Here is a 14,435-nt window from a genome sequence, read left to right on the forward strand (position 1 = left end):
GCCCTTGGTGGGAGAAACATGATGAATATAATAAATGATGAATCAACAATATACGACGATGAGCTGCAATCTGTCCTCCCATTCAGCCATATATTTTTACGGCATTTATTTAAAATAACTTGGTTAAGTGATTGGAATGTCATCTAATAGCAAAGGCCACAGAGTATATCAAAATAAATATATGTATATATAACATTTTCTAGTCTACATAAAAATAGTAACAAAATTTTATTGAGCTTCACTGAATAAATAATACAAACATATATTATAACAAATAAAAAATTTAAAAAAAAATAAAACAAAATAAAAATTATACATAGTTGCATTCGCTAATACAAGCTAATGTGGCGCCAGCTGCTTGTCCAGGGACTTTTTGACAATGCGGCTGCGCTCCGGCACCGTCTGTGGCTGGGAGTCGCGCTTGAAGACTCGCTGGATGGGCACAGCGTAGGCCAGCGTGTGGCTCTGGAATGGCCGCGGCGTTTGGTGCTGCTGGTACAGACGCAGCACCTCCCAGCTGGGTATGTAGGAGTCCAGCAGCGACTTGGAGTCACGTCCGGCGAACAGATCCGGGGTCAGATCTGGCTGCGATGGCCGGAAGGGCTTCGAGTAGCTGCCTGCGTACCCAGACGCTGGCCGTCGCGTCGTAATGCTGACAAAACTGGGCGGATAGGGCAGCGGTATGCGGGTGCCGGGCGCATAATTGCGCTGGCCCACGGGGGCATAGGCGAACTGCTTGGACTGCGGCAGCAGCACTGACGAACTGAGGCTGGGGCGCTGCGACGGCGCTGCCAGGTGGTGGTGGTGCTGCTGCTGCAAGAAAGCGTAGGGCGGTCGCAGCGGACGTGGTACGGGTCTGGGTATGGGGCGTGGCAGCACTGTGGTGGTGGGAGCTGGCAGCGCATTGCCATTCAGATATTGCACGCCATTTAGCTGAAGCTGCAGGTCCAGATCAAAGGGCACAATGGGCTGTAGAAATCGCGTTTGCGTCTTCGTTGCGGCTGTTGTTGTTGGCGTTGCTGCCGTCGACGCGGACGTGGGTGAGCTGCGAGCGAGAGAGAGAGAGAGTGAGAGAGAGAGAGAGAGAGTGAGAGAGAGAGAGAGAGTGAGAGAGAGAAAGTGTGTGTGAGAGAGCCAGCAAGACGTGACTTAACGAGCCGCGTTTATCTAATCTCTGCTACTTATTATGGCAATCGATGCTGCCATTTGTCGGAAGCCAACGCCGGCTGCAGTCGTGAGTGAAACTGACCGTTTCAACACCCACCCACAGGCCAAGAGCTATCTATCGCAGATTGGCTGGCTGCATTCGCCTAAATGTGTCTTTAAGGGCATTCGATTAACACTGCAATTTTCGCTCATTTTCAGCCAATTCGCCAATTCAATTGACAAACAGGCAATTTGGCTGCCGACAAGAGCTGGAAAACCGCAATTCACTAGGCACTTGTGTGTGTGTGTGAGTGTGTGCGTGTTTTTTTAATCCCAAGTATCTGATGGTCTGGTCTTGTTAATGTTGCGGTTTTCTTAAACATCCAAATCACTTTCAATATCTAATAAAAGAACTATATTTCTATTACTTTATGGTCTCCAGCATTTGGTAGTGTGTAATGCCCAGCGGATGCTTGAATCAACATTTCCGCACTTAAATAGAGTCTGTTCAACTATTTCTCACCTCATTTCGCCTACTCATAAAGCAAGAGCGGCCCTCCACTCCTATCCAAATTTCAGTTTTCTTAAGATATTGTAAAAAAAAAAACCAAGCCTTAAAACTTGAAAAATACTGGTTAGATTGGTAAATCTTTTATGTTTTTTTCTGGAATTTATTTTAAATTTAATTAATGACATTATGTGTTATATCATCAATCTTTATTGATCTCTATTGATTTTAGTCTTTTATTCGTTCTTCTAAAATGTATTCAAAATGTTATAAACTGATTTTTATTATCTATATTCTATATTAATTATCTAATTTAAATTTAATGAATTTTATTCTGTTTTCTATCATCTATCTATTGATTTTCTATTAACAAGCGTACTTTGAGCAACCTGATTTCTATTATATATATTGATCTATTTTGATTCTGCATTCAAAATTTTATTGGCAATAACCTGTTTTCTGCCATATGTGTATAATAATCTCAAAGTTTACTAAGGTTAATCTGATTTCTATGATCTTTATTGATCTAGATGAATTCTGTTTCTATTATATAATCACGAATCCAATTAAACACCAAATTCTGAGATTCCTCAGCAAAATTAGCAATTTGGGCAAATATTTCTATTTACAAAACTTCAAACTCAAAGTATTAATCATTTAGAGCTTAAAGCTTTTATGTGTAGCCACTAAAGTTAACGTTGCAAAGCTTCGAGCTGCTGCAGTCTTGGCTTGTCTGGTTTGTGTCTGGTTTGTGTCTGGTTTGTGTCTGCACTTGAGCTTCGTCCCAGGTCACAAGCCAAAAGCTTGAAAGCTCTTGCCGCCTGCATACTTACATTGCATTGCCATCGTGCAGCAGCAGGTAGCCGCCTGAGAGCTGGTCGGGCAATGCGTAGCCAGCGCTCAGCTGCTGATGCTGCTGCTGCAGCTGGCGCAGTCGCTCCACCTGCTCCAGCTTGGCGGCGTCGTGGATGTAGCTGGGCGGCACACTGGCCGCCACGCTGGGATGCCACTCGTAATGCGTGGGCAGCAGTGGCAGACGATTGAGGTCGAGCCGCTGCTCCTGCTCGCGCTCCAGATCCTCGAGACTCAGCTGAAGTGGCGTGTTGTCATCGTCGTAGCCGTGTGGTGGGCGCTGCAGCGCTGCTTGAGTCGCGGTCAGCGCAGCCAGCAGAGCCCAGAGCAGAGCTAGTTGTCTCTGTGGAGGCGGAGAAAAGAAGATGTTTAGCTGGGTTTTTTCAGCAGGCGCATGGAATAACTCAGGTGTACGCAGTTTGTCTTCATTGTTGCTATTGCTGAATGATAACTTATTGCTTGGCTTTGGAATCGGCAGTGAAAGGTTTACGCTTTGCTAGCTGCCTTTCGCTGAAATGTGGCCAGTGCCACGCCCACTTGCGACCAGTGATGCATTTGATTGAGATTCGAGATCAACCGGCTTGACGAATAGTAATAGTAATATATTAACTGTGAAATTGGCAATACACAGACGGCTATAATAGGTGGGGGTGGCCAGCCAATCAGTTGGCCAGACGAGCAGCTGGCCAAACGGCACAAGGCCAGGCCGAGAGCCACTGATAAGCAGCGCCTTTCTAAATCGCTGGTCCAAACTAACGGCCATTTGTCACGAAGCACTCAAACGCAACGCCAACTCTAAGCGGCCCCGATTGCAACATTCCTGCTGCATTCAACGTGAGACGGTCTCGAATTGAACCGAAAACTGCACTCGTCTCGCCAGCCAAAAATTGCATTTTTTGTGCAATACCCAATGATGCCACATTCAAAAAAAATAAAAAAATAAAAAAAGAAGGCAAAAGATCATAAAAAAAAAGTATAGAAACAGAAAAATCCGTTCAAAAGTCTTTGAAAAACTAGTTGCAATTTTTGGCGAAGCGGCTGCACAGCATTCGCTGTGGCGTGCGAAGCCAGTTGGAGCTGTCAGTGCCATCGTGAGCATTATCATAGATGCGTGCGCCAGTTTGGCGCTGCTCTCTAATTATTTTGCTGGCCACAGCGGCTGGTAATGATCGCTCGCAGGTCACATGCCCGGCGCTGCGAATGCAAATGCAGCTTGATTAATGACAGCTCGGCTAATGGATCTGATGGACTGCCAATTGCCAGCGCTAAAGTGCGTAATTTGCGCGCCTTTGTTTGGCCCGCAGCAAAAAAGAAAAACAAAAACAAAACTCGGCAAAATCAAAAGACTTAAAAGACAAACTCGCGCCTGCACAGAACAGCTCTGAGTACTCTGAGGGCCCTGGCCATCAATCATACTTCTGTGTCATTCACAAATGTCAGCCTGGGCGGTCTAAGAGCGACAGATTGCATTGCTCAGTCGAAGGCGAATTGACCTATGCTCAGTCGATGAATGAACTTTGCTCTTAACTTTAAGAATCAAAGGAATCCAAAATCAAATTGGAGGTTGTCTATAATAAGACTGTAGATGTACTTATGAACTTTGCTCTTAACTTTAAGAATCAGTGCAAATTGGAGGTTATCTATAAAGAGATTCTAGATACAATTACACTTAGCCTGGTTTATATGGTTTTCCTAAGTAATAACAAATATTATGTTCTTAACTGTTTGATAGTGCAATATTTGGTATCTGAAAGCATAGTTTTTGATACCAATGATCAGTTTTCAGATTTCAGCGATAGGGCTTCAAGTAGCTAATTGCCTAGGCCTTAAAGTTTACCTATGGAATATCTGCTAAATGAATGAGGAATCATCTACACTTCTCGAAGAGATTTTTTTTTTAGCTTTCTTTGGTTCTTTGCAAATCTAAATCAATGAAAATCCATGGTTTAATAATTTTATACCACTATGAGACATATTAAATGACTTTGAATAGACCTCGTATATTCCAAAATCTTCGCAAGAATATATCAGCTGAAAGAAACAACTCTCAACTTAGGAACAGCTCTATAATGTACATATAAATATGAATATGTCAGCTGGAAGAGGATTTTGTAGAAGTCGTTTATTATTTACGTAAGCATTATAATTGATATTATACATACAGTAAACGTAATGTAATGTAATGTAAAGGGAAGGGAAAACGTTCTGAAATCTCCTCCCTCAAGGAACAGCTCTATCAATGTACATAAAGTCCGTCAACAATTAAACATACATTCATTATGAATTACATATGTAAGAGAAATCTGAAGAAGTAACAGCTCTATCCGTATACCGTTAAGTCAACATACTTTACTTAAGCAAAAACTTCCTGTCAGTATTTACTAACTCAATACTCAGTCTAAGTTCTATGCCCATTTTGGGGTCACTTTAGCAAACCTTTTGAGCTTCAGCTCTTTACGCACCATTTCTGCACTTTGCACGATTCGAGCTGCTTTTTGATTTTTGGCAAGTCTTTGGCCTTATTTAGCACAAAGTCGTAAAAGAAACGCGATCAATCACTTTGGTTATGCTTGAAAGCGGATGTTCCTTAACAACCAAAATTAAATTTCCAACGCACTGCCGACATTCGCGAAGTAACCAGAGAGTGAGAGAGAGATAGAGAGAATGAAACAGAAATAGCACAAACAAAAAACACAAACAAAAAACAAATAAACAAATACGGCGCAATTTGAAACGAAGCCGAAACCAAACAAAGTAGCGTAGCAATTGCGACTGCGACAGAGCGAAGCGTTAACGGTGCGTTTTATACCAAGAGCCAACTTGGCTAACACAGAAACGGCCGTGCAGTTCTGCAGGCATGGCCAAAGCCCAACAAGTGGACGCATTGTTGCTGCTCGGCAACAGCACAGCGACAGAAAGAGAGAGAGATAGAGAGAGAGAGAGATATTTTCAGGCAAAGACAGAGAGAGAGAGAGAGAGAGAGATAGAGAGAGAGGGCAATAAACGTTTAGCAATGCAGATGGGAGTCAGTCGAAGGATTGCAGCTGAAACTGAGCCAAGTGAGCCAAGCCCACGAATGCGAAACAAAAGGCGGCTAAGAGCGCCAAGTGCGCGCAATTAATTGAAATGGAAAGTGCGGGCAAGCACAGCCACCAGTCGGAAATTAAAAATTGAAATCATTTCAAACATTGAACACCGCCCCAAACTTCAATACACACAAAAAAAAAAAAAACAAAAACAAAAACAAAACAAAAAGGCAACAGCAACAATATGCAAAGTCAAGCCATCAAAGCTAATTTACGCATTTAAAAGTGTTATAACAGCCACAGCTAACATGCAAAGTAGTCCCCCCCTCCCTCACTCCCCCTCCAAAGCAATCACCCCTTTCACCATCCCTGCACCTGCTCTGCAACAGAGCAACGAGAGCATCTCGAACATGACCATTAATTGAACTATATTCAAGTAGTTTTCTGGTCTCTTCTTCTTCTCTTCTTTTTCTTCTTCTTCTGCTTGGTATTAGTTATGTTGTTGTTGTTAACCGTTCACTTCCGCCACGAGGCGCAGTCGCAGTCGCAGTCTCAGTCTCAGTCGCCGTCGTAGCAAGTGTGCCTAATCAGTTCCATCCATATCCAGAGCAGAGCCAACAAATTCCATTACGCTGGCCCCACAAGACGCACTGGGCACGCCGTGGGGCGTCGTCAACGCCATTAGAGCTGCTCGAAAGTAAATTGTGGCAGCATATGTACATCGATGTGCTGCATTCGACAACAGTTTCGGGTATGGCCAGAGATATTGTACACTAAAATTGTACCCGCCTTATCGGGCAGGTGTGTTGGCAGAACTGAGTAATCTTCGATTGCCAAAGAGTTTTCTTGAAGCCAAGATTGAGATGCGATTAAGATCTTGTTTGTATATAGTAAAAATGTATATAGATACATATATATCTTCAATGTGTAATAGAAGAATAATATACAATAATAATTTGAATAATGATATATAATAATAAATATATATATTTACTTTTTTTATGTATGTAGATATATGAAGGCTTGACCAGAGATAAAATTTCAACAGTAAAAAATAAGACTTGATAGAATAAGATTATATATAGATATACAGTATTATCTTCCGGCCACTGAGCCTTTTGCTGCCCAAAAATTTGATTTTCATGAGAAAGATTAATAAAAAGTTCTTGACCCACTTGAAACTCATTTACAGTTATATGTTATATATATACACTTTTATTTATTTGCAAATAGAGATATACGAAATATAAATATATATACAGAATTTCCAATATTAATTTCAATAATCAGAGCCAGAGTAAGAGCATTCACGAGCTGTGCTTGGAGCTGCTTTGAAATGCCTGTCGGCACTCGGTCCACATAATGCCGCAAGTGAAAGAAGGTCGGCTCGATCGCTATAATTGATCGCAAGATGGAGTGGTAATGAAAGCCTCTCGCACAGGCCGAGCTCCAGCCAAATGAATTTGTCAAAACGCGACAATTAGACGGTCGAGTGCAAGTATTGGCTCGACTGGGACTGGGACTGGGACTGGGACTACGATTTGGAGCGCTTGGGGCATCTGGCTGACTGGCTGACTGACGCAACTTCAAGGTTGACAACGTAATGACTGCTGACACACGTGTGTTTATACATACATATGCGTGTGTGTGTGTGTCTACAAGTGCATGTTAACAATTCGACTGTTCCGGGCGGGCGTGAAATTTGTTGCTTTACTTTCACTGACCAAAAAAAAAAAAAAAAACACAGCCCAGAGACAATGGAAATTCATTCTGTTTGGCTGTTGGGCCGTTAGCTGTTACCTGTTAGCTGTTAACTGTTGCCTGTTGACGGCTGCTTGTTGGCCTAAGACGACCTTGCTCCGAGTCATCTTAGTTTGTTTGTTTACTCTGTTGGGCCTATAAGCAACTCGGGCATGTTGTAATAGACTCTGTAATATTTATAATGTTGCATTAATGCCTGGATGAGTCGGACTATGTAAATGTAACAATGTGAACTTTGAAACAGTCAAGTTTTTGTTATTCTAAAATTAACGATAGGAGCACTTAAACTAAGTTATTTATATTCCAATCGAATCAGTCAATCAGAACATTCTCTTAGAGTTATGAATTTGAATATTTTGAATTTATATCAAATTTTACCTGATATGCTTATATCTATAGCTCATATATATTCATAGTTCATCAACAACAGCATAAATTCACTCAGACCTCACTCTAAGCTAGCTAATTTGAATTATTTACAATTCTTTTACTCAACATATCTTTATTCGGGTTTTGAATATAACAAATAACAAGTTAAAGTTAAGTATAACAAAATTAATAAAAAAAAAAAAAAAAAAAAAAACGAATGACTTAAACAACAAACTCGAATCAGCCAACTATGTCCTAGTTCTCATATACAGCTGTGGATGGGATGTTGCGCCCGTGGGCGTGCCACCGTGATTGGCCGCTGCCGCTGGCAGATACTCATTCATATTCAGGCTGAATGCGGGCGGAAAGTTCTTCTCCTTTGCCTCGCGATTGATGCGATAGCTGCTGCGATAGGCGGCCACCGGGGAGATGGCGCTGGCGTAGCCCTGCAGGCCGGCGCCTGAGTAGTGCAGGCCCGTGACGCCAGTGTTGGCGGGCAGCGGGCTGAGCTGCACGCTGCGCGCACCATAATCGGGCGTGGCGGCCACGCTGGGCGTCAGCGCGGGCACCGGCGGCTGCACGCCGGCCGAGGCCGCCGACGTCAGGTACGGGCTGATGGGCACGATGATGGGGCGCGTCGGTATCAGCTGCAGATACTGCACGGTGCCGCTGCCATCCTGCAGCGACTGCGCCGGCAGATACTGCATCAGCATGGGCGTGCTGGGCAGATTGGCAAGGGTGGGGCTGTCGGCCAGACTGACGCTCTGCATGGGCGAGAAGTTCGTCTCCATTTCGGGCAGCTTGTAGGAGGGCTTGAAGCCGGCCTCTGTCTGCGGCTGTGGCTGCGCCTGGGCCGTGCTTATGCTATCGTAGTTGGTGGCAAACGCAGTCAGGGAGTTCAGATGCGCATCCTGGCCATTTGAGCTGGCTTTGAGTAGCTGCTGTTGCTGCTGCTGTTGTTGCTGCTGCTGTTGTTGCTGCTGCTGCTGCTGCACTTGAACACTGTTGGCGGACTTGCCCGACTTGTTGGCTATCTCGGGGCTTGATACGGGCAGAGCGTGCAGCAAAGGCAGCACGAGCAGCTGCACTAGCAGCAACACGCAGTGGAATCTTCCTAGGCACAGCATCTGAAATGTGAAAGAGTTTAGCGAGTGTAACGGCAAATTCGAGTTAATGAGTCAGATATCAAAAGGTGACAGACATTGGAATTAGCGTATGAGGTGCCATATACTATATGATATATTGTGTGTAAAACATAATAACCAGACTAAATTTTCACTAAAAAGCAAAAGACTTGTTCAATAAAATACAACATATCATATAAATGTAGTACATCTGGAGTTTAAATAGAAGAGAATCAGAGCAGAATCAGCAAACAAGAATATTTTCTCAGTGACTGATTGATTGATGTGATTGATTCTAAGACGTTTGAGATTTGGCTATGTCAATTAAAACTGTGGAAACTTTTAAGCTGCTTACAGGAATCTATTGATGAGAAATATAAGTCTAGCTTCAGGTCTATTTTAAAATTTTCTTTAAAATATATACGCCTCATAGAATTCAATAATAATTTGACTACAATTTATGGCAACAAAACTGCTTCATTGTAAGCATAACGCTTTGGCCGAATATGGTAAATTCATCAATTTGGTAATAGTTCACAAAGAGAAAGAGAGAAAGGGACAGAGAGAGAGAGAGAGAGAGAGAGATAGGGATGTGAAGAGAGAGAGGGCATCGTTTGTTTTGTTAATTAATAAATTTTATTTCATGTCCAAGCTGGCAAGCTGCAACGCCCAATGGGGGCAACGCGGTAATTAGGTAGCCTGTTCTGTTTAAGCATTTTGGCCAGGTTAATTGCCATACAAATGGCATAAACACAAGCCCCCGAAAATTACTTAACCAACTTCCATGAATGGATGGGCGTAACAATCTTATTTAAAGTTCACTTTCACTGCGCGCTGTCTTGCTTTTCATTTAATTTGTGGCTTCACAGCAATTATGCTCATTCATACACGGGCAAATATTTGTTCGAAAACACTAATAAAACAAAAATGAAAAACCAAGACAAAAACAAAAATAAATAACATACAGCAGTAAATGCTTCACCTCTGCTATGATTTAACGTTTGCTGTGACACTCGCTGGGGCGCGTTTTTTAATGAGAGACCAAATGAAATTGTATCTGATGTTGGCTAAACACTTGCACTTCTGCTGGCTGCAGCCCACGACTGTCAGGCGACGCGGTTTGATTAACGTCACGGACGCCGACGAGGCTGCTTATATACGCCGAGCCAGGCGCTCGCAACAGGTGCGGCAGCTGGGGACAGGCGAGCCACCGGGCGAGGTGGGAGGAAGCTGCCAATTTTCCTCAATCGCCATTAAAAGCCGTTTAACTGTAGCATGCCACAAGTTGCAGCCAAAAGCCGTTTGCTACTCACTCACGAGCTATTGCATGTTTTTTTGTTTGTTTTGTTTTTGTTTGTTTTTTTTTTTTTGGTGCTGCGGCGTGGAAATCAAAACATTATCACAGCAGCTCATTCTGTGCGCATTGTTGCATGTGCAGCATAGCTCAGTTTAAGTCGTGCTCAACTCAAGTTCAAGTTTAACGCGCCAACTGGGAATGCGCTCTGCAGACATTCCACAACGTTCATAATATGTTAGAGCTAATAATTTATAAAGAAATTTATGACATAATGGAAAACTAAATTAAAATATAAATATAAAAAAAATATATATAAAGAAGTATAAATAATTTATATACAATGCTAATAATATTTATACATATTATTCACTTTTATTGTTATTCAGAGATATATATTCATATAAATATTAATAATATATACTATGAAAATAATATTTATACAGATATACATATATATCATATATATAATATATACATCTGACAATCTCATCGCAGCAAATCACTTACCATAAATCCTTATCCTCATACCTCCGCACACATTTGCAGAGTATCTGGCCGTGTGGCAAGCTCGTCTCCGACATTCTGACTGCTTTTGATTTTTGGTTCCGTCTTCCGAAACACGACGAGCAGAGAAGTGCAGCAGCCCACAATTAGGCGCTGGCTGCGGATGTTTTCCGCATTGCCTCCTGGCCATGATACGCTCAAACGGGTTTCTTTGTGGCAGCAGCCGAGCACCGGTTGGCTCAAAGCTAGAGCCAGCCAAAGCAACCAAAATAGCTTTTCCCACTTGGTTTACTGGCTGCTCAGTTATAGCAATAGCTATGCAGCTAAGCAACAGCAACAAAGCATGGCAAGGTCATGCGAGAATTACATTAGTTGTTTAAGCTGCAAAAAATTCTGAGCTTGAATTTGGATATTATAATCATTGAGTGTGGCTCAAAGCTAATGAATTGCGGCTAGCTAATTGCTATAATTGAGAATTATAATTCCCAATCGGACATCAGATGTTCGGCAAGTGTGTTAGTGAATCAGGTCTTCCGAGCTAAGGCTCTAATTCACTTCAGTTAGGAATAGATTTCAAAATAACTGTAATATATAATTATTTAATATTTAATTGTAGTTGATATTAAATACACACTCTACTAAATATATATTGGTGCCTACACTAGTAACCTGATGGTTGTAGCAGCCCTACTATAATACACTGTAACACTATAAATTCGCTCGCACCTTTGCACGTCATTTATAAAGAGTTGTACCTATGAATGTTGTCCAGCTAGTGAACTATTATTGGTCAATAGCCCTCTTATTGGCCGTACCGGCTTCTGAATATATAGGTCCAATAAAGAGATCATATATCATTAGGTTCATTTGACTTGAGTACAATCAATATGTGGATCATCCATAAACGATGACCTGTAGACAGCTGTGAGCTAAGACTCGATTGAACTGCAGTCATTGGAATTTGTTCCCTCTCTCTCTCTCTGTCTCTGCCTCTTTCTCGGCTTCTCTCTCTCTCTCTCTCTCTCTCTCTTTCTCTCACACACATCCTCTCACACTCTCTCTCTCTATCTCTCTCTCTCGTCCTCTCTCTCTCTCTCTCTCTCTCTTCCTCTCTTCTTCTCTGACTTCCAACCTCCCTCTCTCATCTCAAAGACGATGGGAAGGCCCAGAACTTGATTTCCTAGCGCGCTTTTATATGTTTTCAAAATATTGCTCTTCAAGATGCTATAGAGTCTTTTGAGAGGTTTTTATCAAGCCGCTGTTCATCAAGCCGCTACGATGGCTGCCTACTCGACTCTCTGGGATTGAAAAACCTTATCTCTCTGACTCTCAAGCCGATTTGCAGATTCTCCATTACGACGTATTTGTGATAGATCGTAATCTGTTGGTCATTTTAAATTGATGAACAAGTAGTGTGTTAAGGAATTTTCATTTTTCGATTCCTTACAACAATTTTATAGCTTCAGCCCATCAGTGATAATGTGGTATATTAATGGAACCCACTCAAAACAAATCTTTTCCCTTTAATGAATAATAGTATAGACAGCAAATCGCAGCACTTTAAAGCATAAATATTATACCTAGCAAATCTCTGCTTTTTATAGAAGAGTATGGATAACAAATGGAATCTCTGTTTGCACTCTTTATTTAATTTCTAGTAAAATTTTGGTTTTGCAATCCGGGTGTGCGGTTAGCCAACTCTGGGCACACTTATTTGCATGTCTATTGCCAGAACAGAAGCGATACGCCCAGCTCAGCTGGCAAAGCTCTGCATGCTGTCTTGGCACTGAATCGCCGTGCTGCGTCGCATGCTCGATGGGCCGAAGGCCAAGTGGCAAATATTGCTTTTGACGGAACGTGAGACGTTCGTCTGCCAGTTGATGTAGTCCAGGCGCAGTCGGGCAGGCAGCGCGGTGGCCCACAACGTGAGCCAGAGCAGGCAGGCACCGATGATGCTGGTGGTGATGCCCAGCAGCCAGTACTCGCAGCTCTCGAAGGTGTACTCCTCGGTGACTAGCTGCTGCAGTATGCCGATGATTGCACAGTGGCAGAGCGCTTCGATGCGACACCACAGCTTGGTCAGCATCAGGTCCAGCGTCAGCAGGCAGATGCCCATCTCGAGGGTGAGGCGGCACAGAGACGAACAGTTGCGGCACCAGTGCGGAAATATGCGCACCACCTGCAGTACGGCCCCAATGCTCGCCACGAACAGCCAGCTGCCGAGTAGGGGCGCCGGGGAGCAGCGGGCCAGCAGAAAGTAATACGAGATGCCCATGACCGAGTGCAGCAGTATGGCCATGGTTAGTGCTGAGAACGAGAGTCGTTCCATAACTGAATGGATATCTGAATGGATCTTGATAAGATGTCTATACCACTCTCTCTCTCTCTCTCTATTTCTATTTCCCCCTCACGCGCTCTCTCTGTCACTCTCTGTGTGTCTCTGTCTCTGTCTCTGTCTGAGTGCGTTGGGGGCTAACTCCTTGAATTTGGTTTGAATTTTGTTCGAGCTTGCTACATATTATACCATTTACACATCAAAAAACATTTTCCCATCAAACACGTCAAACTGGCTGCAAAATCAAGGCATTGTTTTTCCTCATTTCGTTCGCCGTGATTAGTCGACTGTTTACTTTCATTTTTATGCCGTGGCTGTCCCAGCTGCATCTGTGGACCAATCTGAATTGATGTTTCAGTCGCGTTCGTTGCATACTTTGCGCTATATCCGCAAATATTTTACTTTGCCTGCAAAAACATGTTTACATTGAGGTTGACAATCTGCCAGACGATTGTTTTGCATATGGAGGCGGAGGGGGGCGAGGCCAAAGAAAGAGAGCTAGAGCGCCAGCTGCCAAATATGGGAGATGGAATATGCAAAGGTGACCGTAGCTGAAAAAAATGGCAGACTGAATGCAAAGGTTGACCAAAGCAGTAAAAGCGGTACCATATCAAGATAGAGCTAACCTCATTCCCTCTTTCTCTCTTTCTTCGCTCTTTCTGGCCTTAAGCTGTTTGTTCTGTGCGTATTATCTTCCATTACCTTCAGAAAATATTAAATAATTTGTATACATACATATATTAAATAATTTTTATACATTTGATTACCGGACAGATATGGCGGACAGACAGCATAGAACCAGTATGTAAGTGGGTTGAAAATAAGGAAAATATTTCAATACACTTCCAATACTCTTAATAGTTGCATATATCAAATTGTATACTTTGCGGCATATGCTTTAATAGCAAAACCTATCCAAGCCCTAAGCAAATAATTACCTGAACATGAATTTTTATCTGGAAGTTTATCAGCTGGACAGACATAGAGACTGCACGACAAATGAATATCACACGATATGCCGGGCACTTACAATGTCTATAGATAGCTAGATAGATAACAAAGATATCAGAAGCTGGAGGCATGGCTAATAATAGCAACAATAACTGGAAGGAAATGGCGTCTGCATTGTGTTCATTTAATTGCGAGCTATAAATATGATATTGCCCCAATTACGGCTGACTGCAAATCGCATTTTAATTGTTGCAACCGTCAGCGGCTGCAACGGCCACGTAATAAATGGCAACCTGATACGTTAAGGCTTTTGGTCAAATGAAATTTTCGTGGACTGCGTCTCAGTGGCTCAGTTGCTGTCAAGTAATTCGTCAAGATGCTTCGTGCTGCCATCCCATCCGAGTGCTGTGCCATCTAGTTAACTGTTTGTCTGTCTATCTGGCGGTCTGTCTGTCCGATTGTCTGACTGTCTGTCTGTCTGTTCTCCGTGAGTGCCTTTTATGTCAACTGCATTTTTCACTGCTGTTGCCGTATTTCTTGTTGTGCATCTTTTTTTTTTTTT

General features: G+C 42.7%; 3 protein-coding genes across 5 annotated transcripts; all 3 read right to left on the reverse strand.

Moving 5' to 3' along the window:
- Positions 1–200: 200 nt before the first annotated feature.
- On the reverse strand, positions 201–5,321 carry LOC108618165 (uncharacterized). The gene is made up of 3 exons (XM_089473727.1): positions 4,969–5,321; positions 2,488–2,849; positions 201–1,045 (listed from the first exon to the last, which is right to left on the reverse strand). Exons 1-3 carry the CDS (start codon positions 4,969–4,971, stop codon positions 340–342), a joined length of 1,071 nt encoding a protein of 356 aa, XP_089329853.1. The 5' UTR covers positions 4,972–5,321; the 3' UTR covers positions 201–339.
- A 2,460-nt stretch (positions 5,322–7,781) lies between these two features.
- LOC108618163 (uncharacterized) lies at positions 7,782–9,926 on the reverse strand. Of its 2 annotated transcripts, none has more exons than XM_089474939.1 (2): positions 9,769–9,926; positions 7,782–8,789 (listed from the first exon to the last, which is right to left on the reverse strand). In XM_089474939.1, the coding sequence occupies exon 2, from the start codon at positions 8,787–8,789 to the stop codon at positions 7,911–7,913; it is 879 nt and encodes a 292-aa protein (XP_089331065.1). In that variant the 5' UTR covers positions 9,769–9,926; the 3' UTR covers positions 7,782–7,910. The 2 variants fall into 2 exon arrangements, with proteins under 2 accessions (XP_089331065.1, XP_089331064.1); XM_089474938.1 differs by having other exon boundaries at positions 9,752–9,924.
- Positions 9,927–12,216: 2,290 nt separating this feature from the next.
- Positions 12,217–13,162, reverse strand: LOC108618488 (uncharacterized). 2 transcript variants are annotated; one of them, XM_089473674.1, is made up of 2 exons: positions 12,960–13,162; positions 12,217–12,894 (listed from the first exon to the last, which is right to left on the reverse strand). In XM_089473674.1, the coding sequence occupies exon 2, from the start codon at positions 12,884–12,886 to the stop codon at positions 12,341–12,343; it is 546 nt and encodes a 181-aa protein (XP_089329800.1). In that variant the 5' UTR covers positions 12,887–12,894; positions 12,960–13,162; the 3' UTR covers positions 12,217–12,340. The 2 variants fall into 2 exon arrangements, with proteins under 2 accessions (XP_089329800.1, XP_017870011.1); XM_018014522.2 differs by having other exon boundaries at positions 12,217–13,162.
- Positions 13,163–14,435: the final 1,273 nt, after the last annotated feature.

The sequence above is a fragment of the Drosophila arizonae genome, chromosome X (genome assembly GCF_054131065.1).
Source record: "Drosophila arizonae isolate 15081-1271.41 chromosome X, UAZ_ARI_1.0, whole genome shotgun sequence".
Taxonomy (NCBI): domain Eukaryota; kingdom Metazoa; phylum Arthropoda; class Insecta; order Diptera; family Drosophilidae; genus Drosophila; species Drosophila arizonae.

Coding starts and splice junctions, on each gene's coding strand:
- LOC108618165 (XM_089473727.1), bottom strand. Junction 1,046..2,487: donor CTGCACGATGGCAATGCAAT/GTAAGTATGCAG, acceptor TCTCGCTCGCAG/CTCACCCACGTCCGCGTCGA.
- LOC108618163 (XM_089474939.1), bottom strand. CDS start 8,789: ATGCTGTGCCTAGGAAGATTCCACTGCGTGTTGCTGCTAGTGCAGCTG.
- LOC108618488 (XM_018014522.2), bottom strand. CDS start 12,916: ATGGAACGACTCTCGTTCTCAGCACTAACCATGGCCATACTGCTGCAC.